This window comes from Tiliqua scincoides, chromosome 2, assembly GCF_035046505.1.
Source record: "Tiliqua scincoides isolate rTilSci1 chromosome 2, rTilSci1.hap2, whole genome shotgun sequence".
Taxonomy (NCBI): domain Eukaryota; kingdom Metazoa; phylum Chordata; class Lepidosauria; order Squamata; family Scincidae; genus Tiliqua; species Tiliqua scincoides.
Genome location: NC_089822.1, coordinates 264,377,359 through 264,396,917, shown reverse-complemented (window position 1 = coordinate 264,396,917; position 19,559 = coordinate 264,377,359). Strand labels below are relative to the sequence as shown.

Genomic DNA, 19,559 nt, shown 5'->3' with positions numbered 1-19,559 from the left:
GACAGGAGCCCCCAGGGGGGCAGAGAGGGCCAGGCTCAGAGGCAGCCAGGGGAGGGACAGGGAGGGGGCTGGGAAGACAAACAGTGGCACCCCCATCTGAATGGGGGTCCCAGGCTGAAGAGGGAGGGGGACAGGAGCCCCCAGGGGGGCAGAGAGGGCCAGGCTTAGAGACAGCCAGGGGAGGGACAGGGAGGGGGCTGGGAAGACAAACAGTGGCACCCCCGTCTGAATGGGGGTCCCAGGCTGAAGAGGGAGGGGGACAGGAGCCCCCAGGGGGGCAGAGAGGGCCAGGCTCAGAGGCAGCCAGGGGAGGGACAGGGAGGGGGCTGGGAAGACAAACAGTGGCACCCCCATCTGAATGGGGGTCCCAGGCTGAAGAGGGAGGGGGACAGGAGCCCCCAGGGGGGCAGAGAGGGCCAGGCTCAGAGGCAGCCAGGGGAGGGACAGGGAGGGGGCTGGGAAGACAAACAGTGGCACCCCCATCTGAATGGGGGTCCCAGGCTGAAGAGGGAGGGGGACAGGAGCCCCCAGGGGGGCAGAGAGGGCCAGGCTTAGAGACAGCCAGGGGAGGGACAGGGAGGGGGCTGGGAAGACAAACATTTGAACATAAGAACAGCCCCACTGGATCAGGCCATAGGCCCATCTAGTCCAGCTTCCTGTATCTCACAGCAGCCCACCAAATGCCCCAGGGAGCACACCAGATAACAAGAGACCTCATCCTGGTGCCCTCCCCTGCATCTGTCATTCTGACATAGCCCATTTCTAAAATCAGGAGGTTGCACATACACATCATGGCTTGTACCCCATAATGGATTTTTCCTCCAGAAACTTGTCCATTCCCCTTTTAAAGGCATCTAGGCTAGACGCCAGCACCACATCCAGTGGCAAGGAGTTCCACAGACCGACCACACGCTGAGTAAAGAAATATTTTCTTTTGTCTGTCCTAACCCGCCCAACACTCAATTTTAGTGGATGTCCCCTGGTTCTGGTATTATGTGAGAGTGTAAAGAGCATCTCCCTATCCACTCTGTCCATCCCCTGCATAATTTTGTATGTCTCAATCATGTCCCCCCTCAGGCGTCTCTTTTCTAGGCTGAAGAGGCCCGAACGCGCCGTAGCCTTTCCTCATAAGGAAGGTGCCCCAGCCCCGTAATCATCTTAGTCGCTCTCTTTTGCACCTTTTCCATTTCCACTATGTCTTTTTTGAGATGTGGCGACCAGAACTGGACACAATACTCCAGGTGTGGCCTTACCATAGATTTGTACAATGGCATTATAATATTAGCTGTTCGTGGTTATCGGTTGAGTATCTGGTTCTTTAAAATTGAAATTGTATGTGGTCCCTTTAAGGGTCTTTCTAAAGGGTGTGTCCCCCTGCTGATTTCTCCTTATGTATATATAGCTTCTTGTTTGCTGACCTTTGCAGAACAGGAGAGTGTATTTTAATTTGTTTTTTAAGTGTTGTTTTATTATACTTACATGCATCCAGGGGCAGCTTTTTAGGGCTCCTGGTCTTCCAGTTTTAAGAATCTTGACGTGAGAAAAAGTTTGTATAAGTCTGCATCAGATTGTGAGTAAACTGCCTTTGGTCTTAAATTTTTTTTGTGCCTTGGTTTGCACGCAGCCTGGGTAGAAGACTTTTAGAAGAGTAGATAGAAGAGTTTTTGCCTGAACCAACAAAACAGTGGCACCTCCTGTCTGCATGGGGGTGAATGGGGGTCCCAGGCTGAAGAGGGAGGGGGGACAGGAGCCCCCAGGGGGGCAGAGAGGGCCAGGCTCAAAGACAGCAAGGGGCTGGGAGATGCCTTTAAACGGGGATTGGACAAGTTTCTAGAGGAAAAATACATTAAGGGGTACAAGCCATGAGGTGTATGCGCAACCTCCTGATTTTAGAAATGGGCTATGTCAGAAGGCCAGATGCAAGGGAGGGCACCAGGATGAGATCTCTTGTTCTGGTGTGCTCCCTAGGGCATTTGGTGGGCCGCTGTGAGATACACGAAGCTAGACCAGATGGGCCTATGGCCTGATCCAGTGGGGCTGTTCTTATGTTCTTAAACAGTGAGAATTCCCCCCCCCCCCGTTGCATACTAAGCCACTGAGAGGTAGGAAGGATGCTGGGGCATGCTGTTTTTGGCCAGGGATTGTTCCTGAAACAGAGAGGGTGGGTGCTGTGTTGTATTCTTATTATCGCTGATATTGTTTCATTGTTTGAACTGTTGTACACTCTGTTCCTGGTTCTAACAAGCACGATAAAAATTTTGGAAACTAGAGCTGGAGATTGCAGCCGAAAAAGGATTCTTCCTGAGTCCAAGCCTAATCAAGGGGGTTTGTTAGACAGCTAATAACTTCAGAGGAAGAGCCTGAGGAGGGCAAAGCAGGGTGGTCCCCCATACCCCCGCAGCAAGTAAAAGCCCCATGTCTGCTCTGCTGCAAATGGCCTCCTTACATAGCTAGTATCAAAACGTCTGCAGTATTCAAGGTGTGTCTCTCAGGAAGCTGTCTTTCCACATAGGGAGAAAACTGAGCTTCCATCCAGGACTGTTTCAGGAATCAGGATGCCCCCGTGGCTCCCTTCAGCCCCCCGCATCCATAAATAGGGATTTCCCCCACCTCAACTCTCCTTATAGGACGTAACCTGGAATCGATACAGCACCTGTCTTTTATGCAGCTAGAATTCAGCCTTAGGGGCTGGGCCTCCTGAAAGGGGAGGAACGGTATTGATGCAGAAAAGACAGCAGGTATGGCAGATCCTGGCAGGCTTGGAAAGGCTCTGCATTTTGCAAGGAGATGTCAAGGAGAGGAGGGATGGCAGAGATGGGCAGAGAAGGGAAGAAACAGGGACAAAGTGGCAGAAGGAAGAATTTATTTGAAGAACATGAATGAAGATGTGTGGGACTCACCCCACTGGGGCATTTCTGGGTCAGAACCCTGAGCTGTGGAGCAAATAAGGAAATAGTGTGAAATTGCACACGGAAAAGAAGTTGAGCCTGAAGGGTGAAAGTCTTCCCATTGTGCTTGTCTCCCCACAGGTAGTGTGATGGCGTCAGGGACACATTCTCGACCATCTCCTCTTTTCAGAGGACCGAAATTGGCAGCTATGCGGCCTAATAAGGTAAGGGGCAGATCATCAGGGCAACGTGCAAGAAATTGCTTGAATGCCTCCTTTTTTCTTTCAGGCCTTGAAGGAAACCTTTTTTTCTGGGGCTGAAAGAAATCATATTTGATCCCTCAAAAGAAGAGTGTGTGTGAGCACCAAAAAAACTCCAAGGCTTTGAATGCTGGTCAGCTGACCACATCAATCTTGGAATTTGTCCCCTATTATTAAGCCAGTCTTGCATTATGCCTGATGTTCCATGGAGTCCAGAATCCCTTTCTCTCTGCAGTACACTCCCCTTTTCATGAGATCAAGGGGCCCTTTGATTGCACTGGCTGGAGTAAGGAGAAGAAGGGAGGCTTTTCTCCCCAGCCTTCCTGGAGTCACACACAAAACTGGTGCTCTGTTAAAGAACAGAAATATAGTTACAGCAATAAGAAAGACATTCAAGGCCCAATCTGAACCAACATGCTAGCACCAATACAGCCGCATTGCAGCTGGGAACAAGCAGCCCCCCCCCCCACCTCAGAATGTAATGCACGCCACATTGGCACAGCTGCATCGGTGCTGGAAAGTTGGATAGGATCAGGCCCTTAGTTACTTAAGAGAAAAAATACTGTTCACATGAACATAGTGCCCCACTGCATCAGGCCAAAGGCCTATCTAGTCCAGCTTCCTGTATCTCACTGTGGCCCACCAAATTATTCAGGGAGCACACAAGACAACATGCATTGCCAAAACAGTAAAGCTGCTCCTAATGCTCACCTGACCAAATAGCTCCTGAGTGTACTCGTAAGGGGACTCTTCCAACTATCATACTAGCACATACAGGGATCCCTGATAATTGCTCACTCAATGAGTGATGTGGTGTTTTCCTTCAGGACCCGAAGCATCATGCAGGATTGGCATTCGTTCTGTCAGAAAAGAAAGGAGAAAAATCCCAGGTAAACAACTGATCTGGTTTGCCAAATATACTGCAGGAAAACACCCAGTTGATCCCAACTAATTTTTTTTTTCAGACTGGGCAAAGGAGCAAGGAGGGGATGTTCTGTCACAAGGGTGAGACATTATTTGTGAGGAGAGGTTGTTTTGCGTTTCAGAGTCCAGTGTCCTTCGAGGAGGTGACTGTGCACTTCACGGAGGAGGAGTGGGCTCTGCTGGATTCAGGCCAGAAGGCCCTGTATAGGGAAGTCATGTTGGAGAATTACAAAATCATGGCCTCCCTGGGTAAGGACTCCCTTTCTTCTCAATTGGCAGGCACCAAAGGCATGAGCTGCTGCTCTTGTTTCTCACAATCAGGCTTACACCATAGAAATGGAGTGTGTGAGTCCGGATCATGTGCCCTGGACATGTTGCAGTACTGAGCTTGGCCTGTTGCTCTTTATATAGAGCGAATTGCCCGAGGAGGAGGGAGACAATTGGCCTTGAGGTTGAGGTTTCCCTTCCATGTGCTGAGAGCTGGGTGAAAGAAATGTGGATGGTTTCACTCTCAGAGCTGGATTCCCAGCTGGTCTTTAATTCCAGCTTTCATGAGCAGTGAACCTGCACTTCCATAAGGCAGAGCTTTGGATCCATGAGCTGCAATGTGGCTGGCTTCGCCCACACAGCTGGATTCCCAGCTTGTCATTCATTCCAGCTATCACGAGCAGTGAGCCTGCACTCCCATCAGCCAGACCGATACATGAAGCTGGTCCTGCAGCACATTCACCTCTTGTCCTCTCCCACTTCGTTCCTATTTAGGGACTGGTGGCAACCCAGAGTCAGGTGGCTTTGGAAAGTTTTGATATGATGTAGATAGAAGGATATCATCTCCTTATTTCTTTCTCAGAGGAATTTCCCAAACCTGCCTTCATTTCCCAGCTTGAAGAAGGGGCGTGTGCATTTTTCCAGGAGCACCAGGAAGAAGAGGAATGGGCAGGTAACTTGCTTATGCACAGAACTACTTAACAGCTTTGGACCAGAGGGTGCTGGATGAATGGGGACCCTTCACCACAATAGAAACTCCCCTCCTTTCTGGGCATGTTGGAGCTGTTTAGGTTGAGCCTGCAACGTACATCTCTGCCCTTCTGCTCTCATCACCTGAAGGCCACAACAACTGTAGACCAGCGGTATCAAACTCATTTCATACAGCCGGCCGAATAGCATGCATGATGCCTGCTGAGGGAGGTCCTGGAGGCCAAATTCAGGCTATTAGGTAGGAAGCTGAAAGCCAGGACCTCAAAGGTAGTGTTCTCGGAAGTGCTACCTATTCCATGTGCAGGGCCAGCTAGGCAAGCAGAGATCAGGGGTCTCGATGTGTGGATGAGACGGTGGTGTAGGGAGGAGGGGTTTAGATTCGTTAGGCACTGGGGAACGTTTTGGGACAAGCGGGGCATGAACAAGAGGGACTGGCTTCACTTGAACCAGAATGGAACCAGACTGCTGGCGCATAACATTAAAAAGGTGGCAGAGCAGCTTTTAAACTGATCCCTGGGGGAAGGCCAACAGGAGCCGAGGGGCATCTGGTTCGGAACTCCTGATCCCTATGGGACGAGGATGGGGAGGTTAGAGAACAACAAGACAAAGGCAGAGTAGGAGAAGAAATTGGGAATGGTAGCGTGATGTGATGTGATAGACAGTTTGGCACAATGAGAGGATGCGGGGACAAAGGAGCTAATAAGCAGCCCATCCTAGGGCATTCCATGTACAAATGCTTTCATGCAAATGCCCGCAGTCTCCGAGCAAAGATGGGAGAACTGCAATGTCTGGTGACCAGGAAAAACATTAGCATAGTGGGCATAACGGAAACCTAGTGGAATGCGGAGAATCAGTGGGATACCACAATCCCGGGCTATAAACTCTACAGGAGGGACAGGCAGGGGCGTGTTGGAGGTGGGGTGGCTGTTTATGTTAAGGAAGGGATAGAATCCAGCAAAGTAGAGATTGAAGGTGGAAATCCGCCAGAGAAGCGGTTGACCCTCTGGATGGTGAGGGAGGGAAAGGGGAGATAAAAGGAGACTTAAGAGATGGCAGAGAAATTAAATAAGTTCTTTGCATCTGTCTTCATGGCAGAAGACCTCGGGCAGATACTGCTGCCTGAATGGCCCCTCCTGACCAAGGAATTAAGTCAGATAGAGGTTAAAAGAGAAGATGTTTCAGATCTCATTGATAAATTAAAGATCAATAAGTCACCGGGCCCTGATGGCATCCACCCAAGAGTTATTAAGGAATTGAAGAATGAAGTTGCTTAGCTCTTGACTAAAATATGCAACTTGTCCCTCAAAATGGCCATAGTGCCAGAGAATTGGAGGATAGCAAATGTCACGCCTATCTTTAAAAAGGGAAAGAGGGGGGACCCGGGAAACTATAGGCCGGTCAGCCTAACATCCATACCGGGTAAGATGGTGGAATGCCTCATCAAAGATAGAATCTCAAAACACATAGATGAACAGGCCTTGCTGAGGGAGAATCAGCCTGGCTTCTGTAAGGGTAAGTCTTGCCTCACAAACCTTTTAGAATTCTTTGAAAAGGTCAACAGGCATGTGGATGCGGGAGAACTCGTAGACATTATATATCTGGACTTTCAGAAGGCGTTTGACACGGTCCCTCACCAAAGGCTACTAAAAAAGCTCCATAGTCAGGGAATTAGAGGGCAGGTCCTCTCCTGGATTGAGACCTGGTTGAAGACCAGGAAACAGAAAGTGGGTATCAATGGGCAATTTTCACAAGGGAGAGAGGTGAAAAGCAGTGTGCCCCAAGGCTCTGTCCTGGAACCGGTGCTCTTCAACCTCTTCATAAATGACCTGGAGACAGGGGTGAGCAGTGAGGTGGCAAAGTTTGCAGATGGCACCAAACTTTTCCAAGTGGTGAAGACCAGAAGCGACTGTGTGGAGCTCCAGAAGGATCTCTCCAAACTGGCAGAATGCAGCAAAATGCCAGATGCGTTTCAATGTAAGTAAGTGTAAAGTCATGCACATTGGGGCAAAAAATCAAAAATTCACATATAGGCTGATGGGTTCTGAGCTTCTGTGACAGATCAGGAGAGAGATCTTGGGGGGGGGGGCTGGTGGACAGGTCGATAAAAGTGTCGACCCAATGTGCAGTGGCAGTAAAGAAGGCCAGTTCTATGCTTGGGATAATTAGAAAAGGTACTGAGAACAAAACAGCTAATATTATAATGTAGTTGTACAAATTGATGGTAAGGCCACACCTGGAGTATTCAGTTCTGGTTGCTGCATCTCAAAAAAGACATAGTGGAAATGGAATAGGTGCAAAAGAGAGCGACTAAGATGATTACTGGGCTGGGGCACCTTCCTTATGAGGAAAGGCTATGGCGTTTGGGCCTCTTCAGCCTAGAAAAGAGGCGCCTGAGGGGGGATATGATTGAGTCATACAAAATTATGCAGGGGATGGACAGAGTGGATAGGGAGATGCTCTTTACACTCTCACATAATACCAGAACCAGGGGACATCCACTAAAATTGAGTGTTGGGAGGGTTAGGACAGACAAAAGAAAATATTTCTTTACTCAGTGTGTGGTTGGTGTGTGGAACTCCTTGCCGCAGGATGTGGTGACAGCATCTGGCCTGGATGCCTTTAAAAGGGGATTGGACAAGTTTCTGGAGGAAAAAGCCATTACGGCTTACAAGGCATGATGTGTATGTGCAACCTCCTGATTTTAGAAATGGGCTATGTCAGAATGCCAGATGCAAGGGAGGGCACCAGGATGCAGGTCTCTTGTTATCTGGTGTGCTCCTGGGACATTTGGTGGGCGGCTGTGAGATACAGGAAGCTGGACTAGATGGGCCTATGGCCTGATCCAGTGGGGCTGTTCTTATGAGGGCCGGAAGTGATGTCATTAAGCAGGTTATGGCCAGGAATAGGCACTTTTTCTTAATTAGAAACTCAGCTGCAAATTACAGAAGAGAAAATACAGAAATCCTAAGCATATTTTCAATTACCATGTGCACTGCCCTTTAGCAGTGACACATCAGCCCAGCTCAGCGCTCAGAGGAGCTGATGGTGGTGCTGAGAGAGCCTGAAGGCCGAATAAAGAGTTCCGCAGGCCTTCTGTTTGACACGCCTGCTCTAGACTGAAAGTGCTGCTGCGATCTGAGAGACTGATGCTCTGGCCTGCCTCTTTCCACACCAGAACTTCTTCAAAGGACACCAGACTCTAAGGAAGGAAGTCACAGATGAGCCCCACCCAGAAACACAAAAGCCAAGCTGCTGTTGTGGCCTTCCAGGTGATGAGATCAGAACTGCAAGGCTGTGCTGGGTTGAGTCATCCTAACCAGTACTGAGCTACCCAGAAAGGAGGGGAGTCTCCATGATGGTGAAGGGTCCTCATTCTGCATGCCACCTTTAGGAAGGGCTCTCACAGGGCATTCCTCCCAATAGCTGGGGACACTGCTGGGGACTAGGGAGGGAGAGTAGGGATGTTTTGCTCTCCATTGACTCCAATGAGAATGTGTTGACTTGCACCACCTCTGAAGTCAGTTCATGTTTAGGGCACAGTTGGAGTTGGGGCTTAAGGTTTGATGTATCACCTCAACTGTCCCTCGGCCTTGTACCTGTCTCCCATTGTAGCTCCACACTGGTGGAGTTATGCCAGTGGCTCAGAGACCAAGTTGCAGTTGAAATTCCACGACAGACCTGCCTAGTGAAACAGCATCGTTGGTGTAAGGGGACTTCTGTCATATCCTGTGCTGCTCAGTCTGGAGCCATTGCAGCAGAGGAGTGGATCACACAGGCTGTGGGAACTATGTGCAGTGGCCAAGTGTGGGGGATAGGGTGCAATACCAGGTTGATTTATGACAAGGTTGATGTGCACATACCTGTACATGTACATACATACACACACACGTTTCGAGTCTCCGATAGTGCCCCAAAGTTGCCCAGTTGCTACTGATGATCGGTCAGTGCAAATTGGGCATAGAGCAGGGGTCCTGCCTATCACAAGTGCTCCAAGATGTTGTAATTCTCCTGGACCCCTTGGTTTTTATCCTTCTGCCAGAACTTGTCTTTTGTCCTTCACTGTCTTGTGCCCCTGTCTCCTTTCATATACACGCAAGAGCTTCTTGGTCAAAACTGAGGTTGAGCTGAGCGTGTCCTGATGCCAGCAAGAGAAACTTCATGGCAGGTTTTCCACAGTTCTGGCCAGACTGATCTCCAGGCTGTACCAAGCTGCTCCTCTGGACTTGTTTGTTTGTGCAGATGCTCATTTAGTCTTTATTGCTCCCACACGTGCTCCACAGTTTTGATATAGAGAAGCAGGTCAGTCATGGTTCCTTGTGGTGCTGCTTTGGGGCTTGTACAGCAGGTGTGTCCAAACTTCTTGGCAAGTGGGCCACATCATCTCTCTGACACTGTGTCGGGGGCCCGGGGAAAAAAAAGAATTAATTTACATTTCAAATTTGAATAAATTTACATAAATGAATATATTAGAGGTGGAACATATGAATGAATAAAGGTCTTGCAATAGCTCAAGGCCTATAAAAGGCCTTGCACAAAGCAAGGCCGACCTTTCCTTTGCTGCCGCTGCTGCATCACAGACATGAAACAGCTAGCAGTGGAGGGAGCCCTCGTCCGAAAGCTCACGCGAGAGGTCCAACAGTTGCCCTCACGCTGAGGGAAGTTGCTGGAGCCTGTGTTGGCTCAATGCAGGTGTCCAGAGGGCCAGAGTCTCATTGAAGAGTGGGGGTTCCCTGCGGGCTGGATTGGGAGTCCCCGAGGGCCACAAGTGGCCCCTGGGCCAGGGTTGGGCACCCCTGTTGTACAGAAAAAAAGAAGGCAGATTTGATTATGGAAAACAGTTGGGAAAAAGACTGACCAATGTTCAGTGAACCGCAACTACTGCAACTATTGTCACTTTCTCTTGACTCAAGTGCCCCTCTCATTGATCCTCCTTTGCCTGTTAATCCATTTTCTCAGCCTATTATTTGTGACCAACTTTGGGCCAGGCTCCCTATCCAATTAGGGTTCTCGCTTCAGAGGATGCTAGTTACGTTTGCCTGGAGGAGACGTGGTTATGTGGCTCACAGCCCAATGCTGTGCAGGACTGGGCTGCCCTACGCTTTTGCTCTTGCAAGATGGCTGGGTTTTGCAATAGCAGAAGACACTTTTGCTGGATACCAGCACATTCTACTCTGTTGTGGACGCCCCAATGGGGAAAGCTAGGATTGGGCTCTCAGTGTTTGATCTAACTAGTGACACTCTGGTTTCTGATTGGCCTGTTGCCTTCTGGACTCGGGCATCTGGTTTGGCCTATGTTTATAAAGTGACAGGACCAGAGTAAGAGCAACTGTTTTGCCTTTACCAACCCAGCATTTTCTCTTTGTGAACAGATCTTAATATATTATCAATAAAAGAGTTTGCTTGTTGCAGGGAGGGGGGAAATACATATAGTCAAGCCACAACCCCTTGCTGGTTACAGCTGCTGAGAGACAGACCCTGGTCTCTGATCCAACTCCTGCTAAGTGTGGCAGGGTGTTTGCTCCTACAAGAGATTTCCCAGTGGACAAAGAGGTGGTGAACCCCACACCCACCTCTGCACACCCAGGCAGAATCCCAGATCTCTTTAAAATGGGGGAGTCACTTTTGGAAGAGGAGGACTACCTGGCTGGGAGGTCCCTTCCATGTGCATCCCCAGCTGGCATTTCAGTCCAAGTTCTGTGCACATCTTGCTCAATTCACAAGTGCAGGATGGGTGGCTTTTTTGAGCCATGCAGCAGTTTCTGTTAAATGCCACTTTCTCACATGGCAGTGATTTGGGGGCTGGGGGGAACCTGGTGGCAGTGACTTTTCCAGCCCCCAAACCACCACCCCTTTAGTAAAAAAGGGTAGCTTTTACATAGAGCACGGTGCAAAAACCCACTTTTTTGTGACTAAAGCATGTGTAACACCGACCAGATTGGCTTCCCCTGCAAAGGGCTGGCACCCCAGCCAAAGAATTCCAAATACTCTTCCCACTTTGCTCTTGTGCCCTCAGAGGTGTCACACGATGCTTCTGTTCTAATGCCCTGCCATTTTTGCTATAAATCTACATGAGGATGGGCTGCTGCAAGAGCTTAGCTCTGGGTGTCACAAACATCACCCTTGGGGTAGGGAAGGACCAGGGGAGATTCCCAAGTCAACCAGGATTTAACCCTCCTCCACCTACACCATCCTCCACCAGCCCCCAAGGGCAATGTTCTCTATTTGCTTACTTCAAGCACCAGGTCCTATTAACATACATGTCCTTGGTTAATTATTGCACTCAATTTTCATGTAACAGATTTTTATTATAACTTTAAGGGAGCTTCAAGTTGCTCCCAAAAACATATTTACATGCATTACAGTAGCTAAAAACAAGGAAAGATCATAAGCTCAAAGAGGCAAAAATTACCACTACAAGTCTCTCAGCATTTCTTCCAATGTAAAAACTGTAAACCTCCAGCTGAAACAGATGAAACAGGTGGGAAACCCTGGCCTCTGAGCGGCCCGCTTGGAGGCAGGCTGTGCAGCATGGCCTTTCCCAGTTTGAAGAGACACTTGGCCAACAGTCTGAGGCTAAGAGGCAAAGAAGGAAGGCCCATAGCCAGGGAGACAGACCAGGGACAGACTGCACTTGCTCCCGGTGGGGAAGGGATTGTCACTCCCGGATTGGCCTTTTCAGCCACACTAGACGCTGTGCCAGAACCACCTTTCAGAGCGCGATACCAGAGTCTTTCGAGACTGAAGGTTGCCAACAACAACCAAACCTCCAGCTCCCTTCCTCCTGCTGTGTGCTGACTGGTCTTTTCAGGCACCCACGCCCAGGTTTTATTCTCTAATACACTACTCCTGGGTAGCCAACAACCACCTTAATCCATCTTAAGGGGAAAGGCACTTGCCCCACCCCGTGACACTGGGTGAGAGTGCATTGGAGTGAAGGGAAGTAAAATTCCCAGATATGTTGCACAGTGCATCCCTCCTTATCTGTGGGCACAGCACCTGCAGATTTGAATATCTGGGGATGCCAAGCTCTTGACTGGAGGGCCTTAGAGACCTCCTGGGCATGACTGGGAGACCTTCTGAGGAGGCTGGGAGCCATGCGCAACCTCCAGAAGGCCAAGCACAGCCCCCAGTAAGTTGATGCAGTGCTGCTGAAGCCCCCCTCCCCCGTTTCAGTTATCTGAGAAATTTGGTGTCCGCATGGGGGGTGTGTCCTGAAATATATCTCCTGCACATACCACTGGCGAAAGTCAGAAATCTCCATTCTCCCAAACTTGACCATGTCTCCTGGCAAGAAGAAGGGGGCACTCCCTCTGCCTTGGACTCCAAGAAGGAGACTCTCCAAGAAGGAGATCAGCAGGTAGCTGCTTAGCTGTCTTGTGGATCCCGTCCTTTGGGGTGTTGTTTACTCTCTTCAAGGAAAGAGACCTTGTGGCAAGTTCTCCAGTAGACATTGTTGTGGCTTTGTGCTCTCCAATCACACTGATACCTCACAACGTTTTGTTCCTTTGGCCCTCTTTTCCTCATCAGAGGCAGAATGGGATGGGCCCCCCTCCCAGACTAAGCTCCTCCCCCTGCAGTAAAATGGTGGCATTGATCTCTTTTTCTTCCTCCAGTTTTTGACTGGCATGTTTGGTTTGTGCCAAATCTTTACCGCCACAAAGACTACCCAGTATAAGATTAAACAAGATGTGTGTTAAAAAGGAACCTGTGGAAATTTGCACCTGTCCTTTGCAGTGTGGCTGGGCTGAGTGCCATCCAGGGGCTGTTAGAATCAAGAATGAAAACATACATTGAAAAGGCCAACTCAAAAAAAAATAACATGTTTTAGCAGAGAATAAAGTGAACATGAAGCTGCTGTGAGATCGAAGGGGATCCTGGGAAGGGCCCATTTGTGACTTCTCCACAGAAACATTGTCCCCCAGGGCTATTGCCCTCATCACTGGACTGGGACAGGTTGCAACAGGCTAAGCTCCCATGAATGCTCCACTTCTCGACAGCCGCTCATTGAGAGTTAGCCACTGAGCAGGGCCCTAGTCCTAGTCTTTCCTGGGCGTCAGTGCCACTGAATGCCCCGCGGTTTATTTCTGAGTATATATGCCTCGGAGTGTACTTTAAAGTCTTCATTTGTCAATTCCATTGCTAATTAAGACTCTCTCTGCTCCAGGAAGCAGCAGACAAGACAATGAAAGCTGTGTGTCAAGGGAGAAAGCAGTGCATCAAGAAAAATCAATGCTGCAGGAAGGAAGCAAGACAAAGAAAAGAAGAAATAAATCTGATACTCATCAGGGTGGAGATTTCAGTGTTGTCACGGTGGATCCAGACAAGGATCATGGAAAGGCAGAGGAAAAATGCCCTCATGAAAAAACATTCAACAGTAAATCAAAACTTAGAAGACATCAAGGAACCCACACAAGGGAGAAATCATATAAATGCTTGGAGTGTGGAAAGAGCTTTAGTTGCAGTTCTCACTTAAAGCTGCATCAAAGAACCCACACAGGGGAGAAACCGTATCAATGCCTGGAGTGTGGAAAGAGCTTCAGTCAGAAAATAAGCCTGACTGCACATCAAAGATCCCACACAGGGGAGAAACCGTACAAATGCCTGGAGTGTGGAAAGAGCTTTAGTTGGAGCTCAAAGCTGACTTTACATCAAAGAACTCATACAGGCGAGAAGCCATATCAATGCTTGGAGTGTGGAAAGTGCTTCAGTCAGAATGCAAACCTGACCATACATCAAAGAATCCACACAGGGGAGAAACCATATAAATGCTTGGAGTGTGGAAAGAGCTTCAGTGTGAACTCAAGTCTGACTTTGCATCAAAAGACCCACAAAGGAGAGAAACAGTATAAATGCTTTAGTCAGAAATCAAGTTGGACTTTTCATCAAAGAAGTCACCAAGGGGAGAAATCACATCACTGCTTTGAGTGCGGAAAAAGCTTCATTCGGGGCTGGAATCTGACTGTGCATCAAAGAAACCATAAAGGGGAGAAACCATACAAATGCTTGGAGTGTGGAAAGAGCTACAGTCAGGGCTGGAATCTGACTGTGCATGAAAGAACCCACACAGGAGAGAAACCATACAAATGCTTGGAGTGTGGAAAGAGTTTCAGTGATGGCTCAAGCCTGACATTTCATCAAACAACCCACACAGGGGAAAGGCCATACAAGTGCTTGAAGTGTGGAAAGAGCTACGTTCGGAGCTGGGACCTGACTGTGCACCAAAGGACTCACACAGGGGAGAAACCGTACAAATGCTTGGAGTGTGGAAAGAGCTTCATCAAGAATTCAAAACTTATTGCTCATCAAAGAACCCACACAAAGGAGAAACCATACAAATGCTTGGACTGTGGAAAGAGCTTCATACGGAGATGTCAACTGACCTATCATCAAAGAACCCACACAGGGGAGAAGCCATACAAATGCTTGGAATGTGGAAAGAGTTTCATTCGGAGCTGGGATCTGCCTGTGCATCAAAGAACACACACAGGGGAGAAATTATTTAAATGCATGGAGTGTGGAAAGAGCTTCAACCAGAGTTCAAACCTGAGAGTTCATCAAAGGACCCACACAGGGGAGAAACCATACAAATGCTTGGAATGTGGAAAGAGCTTCAGTAGGAAAGATAACCTGAATATGCATCAAATAACCCACACAAAGGAGAAACCATGTAAGTGCCTGGAGTGTGGAAAGAGCTTCAGTGAGAGTAGAAGCCTGACTGTACATCAAAGAACCCACACAGGGGAAAAATCATATAAATGTTTGCAGTGTGGGAAGAGCTTCAGTGTGCACAAAAGTCTGACTATGCATCAAAAAACCCACACAGGGGAGAAACCGTATCAGTGCTTGGAGTGTGGAAAGAGTTTTAGTTGGACCTCAAGCCTGACTTTGCATCAAAGAACCCACACAGGGGAGAAACCCTATAAATGCTTGCAGTGTGGAAAGAGCTTTGTTCGGAGCTCTGTCCTTACTTCACATCAAAGAACCCACACAGGTGAGAAACCATATACATGCTTGGAGTGTGGAAAGAGCTTCATTCAGAGCTCTGACCTGACTTCCCATCAAAGAATCCACACAGGAGAGAAACCATATAAATGCTCCAAGTGTGGAAAGAGTTTCACCCGGAGCTCTGCCCTGAGTGTGCATCAAATAACCCACACAGGGGAAAAACCTTATAAATGCTTGCAATGTGGAAAGATCTTTAGCTGGAGCTCAAGCCTGATCCGGCATCAAAGAGGCCACAAAGGAGAGAAATCACGTAAATGATTGGATTGTGATAAAGGCTGCAGTTGGAGCTCAGATAAGAAAGTCGAAAAGGACAGCTTGTACCACAATTGAACTTCCTCAGTGTAATAATTGGACTCATATCTTGGAAATACGCTCAGGATTTGCATTTTTCTTCATTCATTTGCAGTTAATGAGTTCCTATGTGAGAGCAAAGTGCTTATTTCTGTCCATCCTTTGCTTAATGATGTCACTTCCTGTTTAATGTTGCTACTTTGGGCCTTTAGTCTGTGCCATGCATGCTATGTAGCGCACTGTTTGAAACAAATATGACATACCATGTACCGGTTACGATGGAATTCCACCCATCTTTTTTTCATGTCAGACCTCCTTTTTCTTCTTCATTTTTCTTTACCTTCCTAGTGATGTTCTCCCAACGTGGACTCCAGGCAACATGGACTCCAAGACTCAATATGGATACCAGGCAATACGGTTTCTGATACCTAGTATCCGTACTACCAGTTTCATACAAGAAGACTGGCAGATGCCAGAACACAAACAAACTGTTTTCCCAGAACGTCTGTGCACAAAATAGTAAACACAACTTCACTGACTCTGAAGGACTTTGGTGACGCTGTAATCTCTTGGCACATGTGATCTCTTCCCCCCCCTTACACCAGCACCACAGTCACACCACCTAGGAGGAAAGGAGATGATCACATTTTGTGTCTCCAGCTGAATGCAACCTTGCAAACCTTTTTATCCATCTTGTGTCTGTATTTACATTTGGTATTTGCCCATAGTGAAAGCAGCCTCACCAGTCTTTTTATTATGTACCAACACATCTGCATTTTACCTGTTGCATTGTGTTGTACCTCCATTTTGCACGTAGCCTCTGTAAATCTCATTTCAGGATGCCAGACATTGCCCTCCACTGTTTGTTGATCATTTGTACGCTTGCATTTTAGCTGACTCTTGAAAGCGTTTAACCAATATCCGTTCTGAATTCTGTTGCCATTTGCAAATTATATGTAACTGTAGCAGATGGGCTTCCAAATACAGAGGGGAGGCCTCTTTATCCACGGAGTCAGCATCCCCAGAATTACTCCATCATGAAAGCTGAACCCCTGGATTTTTCCTCCAGAAACTTGTCCAATCCCCTTTTAAAGGCATCTAGGCCAGATGCCATCACCACATGCTGTGGCAAGGAGTTCCACAGACCAACCACACACTGAGTAGAGACAATGTGGTGCATGCCCTCTACGAGGCTTAGAATGGCTCTGAACACGATAGGAGCAAGGCTCCAGTCAGGTTCAGAGCAAAGGTGGGCTCTGAAAACTGCAGATTTCATTATCCACAGTTTTTGGTATCCCCAGGGGAGCGGGGTCTGGAAACGGAACCCCCACTCGGCCAGAATTTTTATTGTACTTTCCATCTCTCCGACATTCATCTGCAGGGCAGGCAGTGAGTCTCGCACCTCCTGGATCACTGTAGCCACTTGATTTAACTGTTGCGATTGCTGATTTACAGCCCAATCCTATGCTGCCCGGAGCACCAGGACTACCGTGGTGCCAAAATGGCTGCCTCGGTATCCTAATGTGCTACTGGGCAGCACTGGTGTTTCCTCAGGAGAAGGGGACTTTCGTGTCCTTCCCCCAGGTAAGGCAAGTAGCCCAGCTGTGGAGCTATTCGATTCTGCAGCAGCCCTTGAGCTGCCGCCCTTGGGCCAACACAGAGGCTCTGGATGCAGCACCGCTCAGCTCCACCGGTCCTGTCTCCCTCTGGCCCCGCTCCCTCCCCCTGCACATCTTCTCCCCGCCCTCTCCCCCTGCCGGAATGCCTCCTCCCTGCCCCCACTCACCTCTCCACTGCCCAGCAGTCTGCGCAACCAGAGTGGTGGAGCAGTGGCAGTCCACTGGCAGTAGCCCAGCACCAGCCAGTGCTGAGGGCAGCAGACGTGCCTTATGTCTGCACCGGTACTAAGAGCTCAGAATTGGTGTCTGAGCAAACAGCAAACAGAAGTCTTAGATAAGTCCAGACCGGTCCCCTTTGTGGGCCCTGCGGGGTGCTCTGAAAGTGGGTCAGTCACTTCAGAATGCAGCAGGGATGGCTAAGGGGAGATGTTTTCTTGATCACAGCCAAATTGCTGTGTTGCCAACTTCGTTGGCCTGTGTTTTTGTTGGGTGTATCTTGATTTGATTTGCTGTTTTGTAAGTTGCCTCTTTTTATAATGTAGAGCAGGGGTTCTCAAACTTGTTAGCACCAGAACCCACTTTTTAGAATTCTGTCAGGACCCACCGCAAGTGATGTCATTACCCTCGAAGTGATGTCATGGCTGGAAGTGACATCATCCATTTAGGCTTCAAACCTAAAATGCAGTCAGTCAAAGGTCCCATTACACAGCATGATCACGCTGCTAGTTTGCATAGCTCAGAATTCAAACATTCCAGCTCGGAAGTCAAAGCAGCACCTACACTTGGATCCTTCTCCAACCACACAGTCCTCACCCCTTTCCAGTGTCCCATCTTCCCACCTCTTCAGGGCAAAGCACCAGACCTCTCTCCCCCCCCCAGGAGCCTCCACATCCCAGCAGCTCCGTACCCTGTATTTTCAGCTTTGTATTTTCAGTGCTGGCTATACAACCCACCTGTAATTGGCTTGCAACCCACCTAGTGGGTCCCGGCCCACAGTTTGAGAACCGCTGCACATTCGCTTTAGTTTTTAGATTGTATTTTTTTAAGAGAGTTGTTAGCTGTCTTGAGGCCTCCATGATGGAGCCACAAGTTGTACTCTTAAAAATAAAGACTGGGCATTTTGTTTGTGTGTGATTCCAGTGATCAATATCATTTGTATCCCACCTAAGCTGCTTAGGACAGTGTACATGGTTTACACTCCCATGAGTTCCTCACAACGACCCTGTGAGGTAGGTTTACCCGAGATGTGACTGGTCAACAAAATCAGGCAGCTTCTTGGTTGAGTGCAGGTTTGAATCCATTCTTCACAATCCTGGTTTGGTATTCCGACCAGTGTGCACACGTGTATGTCTATATAGCTATGACACCTCAGCAGTGTTTCTGTCTCTCATGCCTCTTCTCCTACAGTGTTTCTTGCCTTCTGTGGCTTCCTTCTGTCTCTCCCTCCCAGAGCCTCAGCAGAAGTGGCACTCCTGAAAGGGCAATTTTTCTGTGCTGGCTATCCCCCAGCTCATCAAATATTACTGGTCCAACAACAAGGTGTTGGAGGTCAGCAGTGGGGAGGGGATTGCGTCACCTGTCCTCCTTCTCCACCTATCTCTTGGCTCCTTCCCTTGGCTTGCCCCAGCCCCAGCCCCAGAGCAACCCTCAGGTAGGCTTCCAGAGACCTTTCATCATCAGCCTCTCATCATTGCCGGGGTTGTGAAGATTCAGCTAGAGTTCCCGAGATGGTGCCCAAGATGGTGGGGCAAGTCTGGAAGTGGACAGAAATGTGTCCGGCAATTCTCCAGACTCCCACTACATAATGGCACCATGCAGTAGGGAAGTGTACATAGGGCTGTCCAAGGATCTCCATGCCAGATGCTGTCAGATGCTTCCACTTTTCCTAGTGATTGCCAGACTCTCATCCTCCTGTTCCCTGAATTGGAAGAGAAGGATGGAGATGGCAGAGAGGAGCGTGGACGGGGAGCACTTGACTCTGTAACCTACCACCCCCCTCTCCTCCATGCATCTTTTTGCCCATTTGATGTGGTACCAGCACAGTATTAGTGGATAATTCCCTTCTGAGGATTTCCATTCCTTTCCAAGCCCAATTCAAGGTGTTGGTGATTACCTTTAAAGCCCTATATGACATAGGACCAGGATACCTCAGGGACCTCCTTCCTACATACATTCCTGAGCATCCCCTGCAGTCATCAGAGAGGGCCCTTCTTAGGATACCACTGCCATCTGAAGCCATGGGGATGGCAGCAAGGTGTAGGGCCTTTCTGGTTGCTGCACCACACCTCTGGAACCAGCTGCCAGATCTGAGAGGAGCTTATTTGGTACAGGGTTTCCAGCGGGTTTGAAGACCTATTTGTGTCACTTGACCTTTGGGGAGGGAGGTACTCCTTAGGGACCCTTTAACTTTTTAAACTTTTATACTGCTATATATAATTTATGGGATTCAGCGCTACACTGGACCCAGAGATCCCACTCAGTCATCAGGGCTAGTAGCCATTAACAAGCCTGACCTCCATGAACAGGTCTAACCCTCCTCACAGCGTCCTATTTGTCCACTCCAGAAAACAAGGATTCATGGAGGCCAGACTCAA

The 19,559-nt window shown here is 48.7% G+C and overlaps 1 protein-coding gene across 2 annotated transcripts in view; it reads left to right on the top strand.

Moving 5' to 3' along the window:
• LOC136640358 (zinc finger protein 91-like) overlaps positions 1-18,099 on the top strand; it is a 50,894-nt gene extending 32,795 nt beyond the window's left edge. The window contains exons 2-5 of one of the 2 annotated variants that reach the window (XM_066615422.1): positions 3,030-3,112; positions 4,195-4,321; positions 4,923-5,012; positions 13,215-18,099. In XM_066615422.1, coding sequence (XP_066471519.1) covers positions 3,038-3,112; positions 4,195-4,321; positions 4,923-5,012; positions 13,215-15,313 — 2,391 coding nt within the window. In that variant the 5' untranslated portion in view covers positions 3,030-3,037 and the 3' untranslated portion in view covers positions 15,314-18,099. Of the gene's footprint in view, positions 1-3,029; positions 3,113-3,879; positions 3,887-4,194; positions 4,322-4,922; positions 5,013-13,214 lie in introns of both variants that reach the window. The other variant, XM_066615423.1, reaches the window with a different exon arrangement.
• Positions 18,100-19,559: the final 1,460 nt, after the last annotated feature.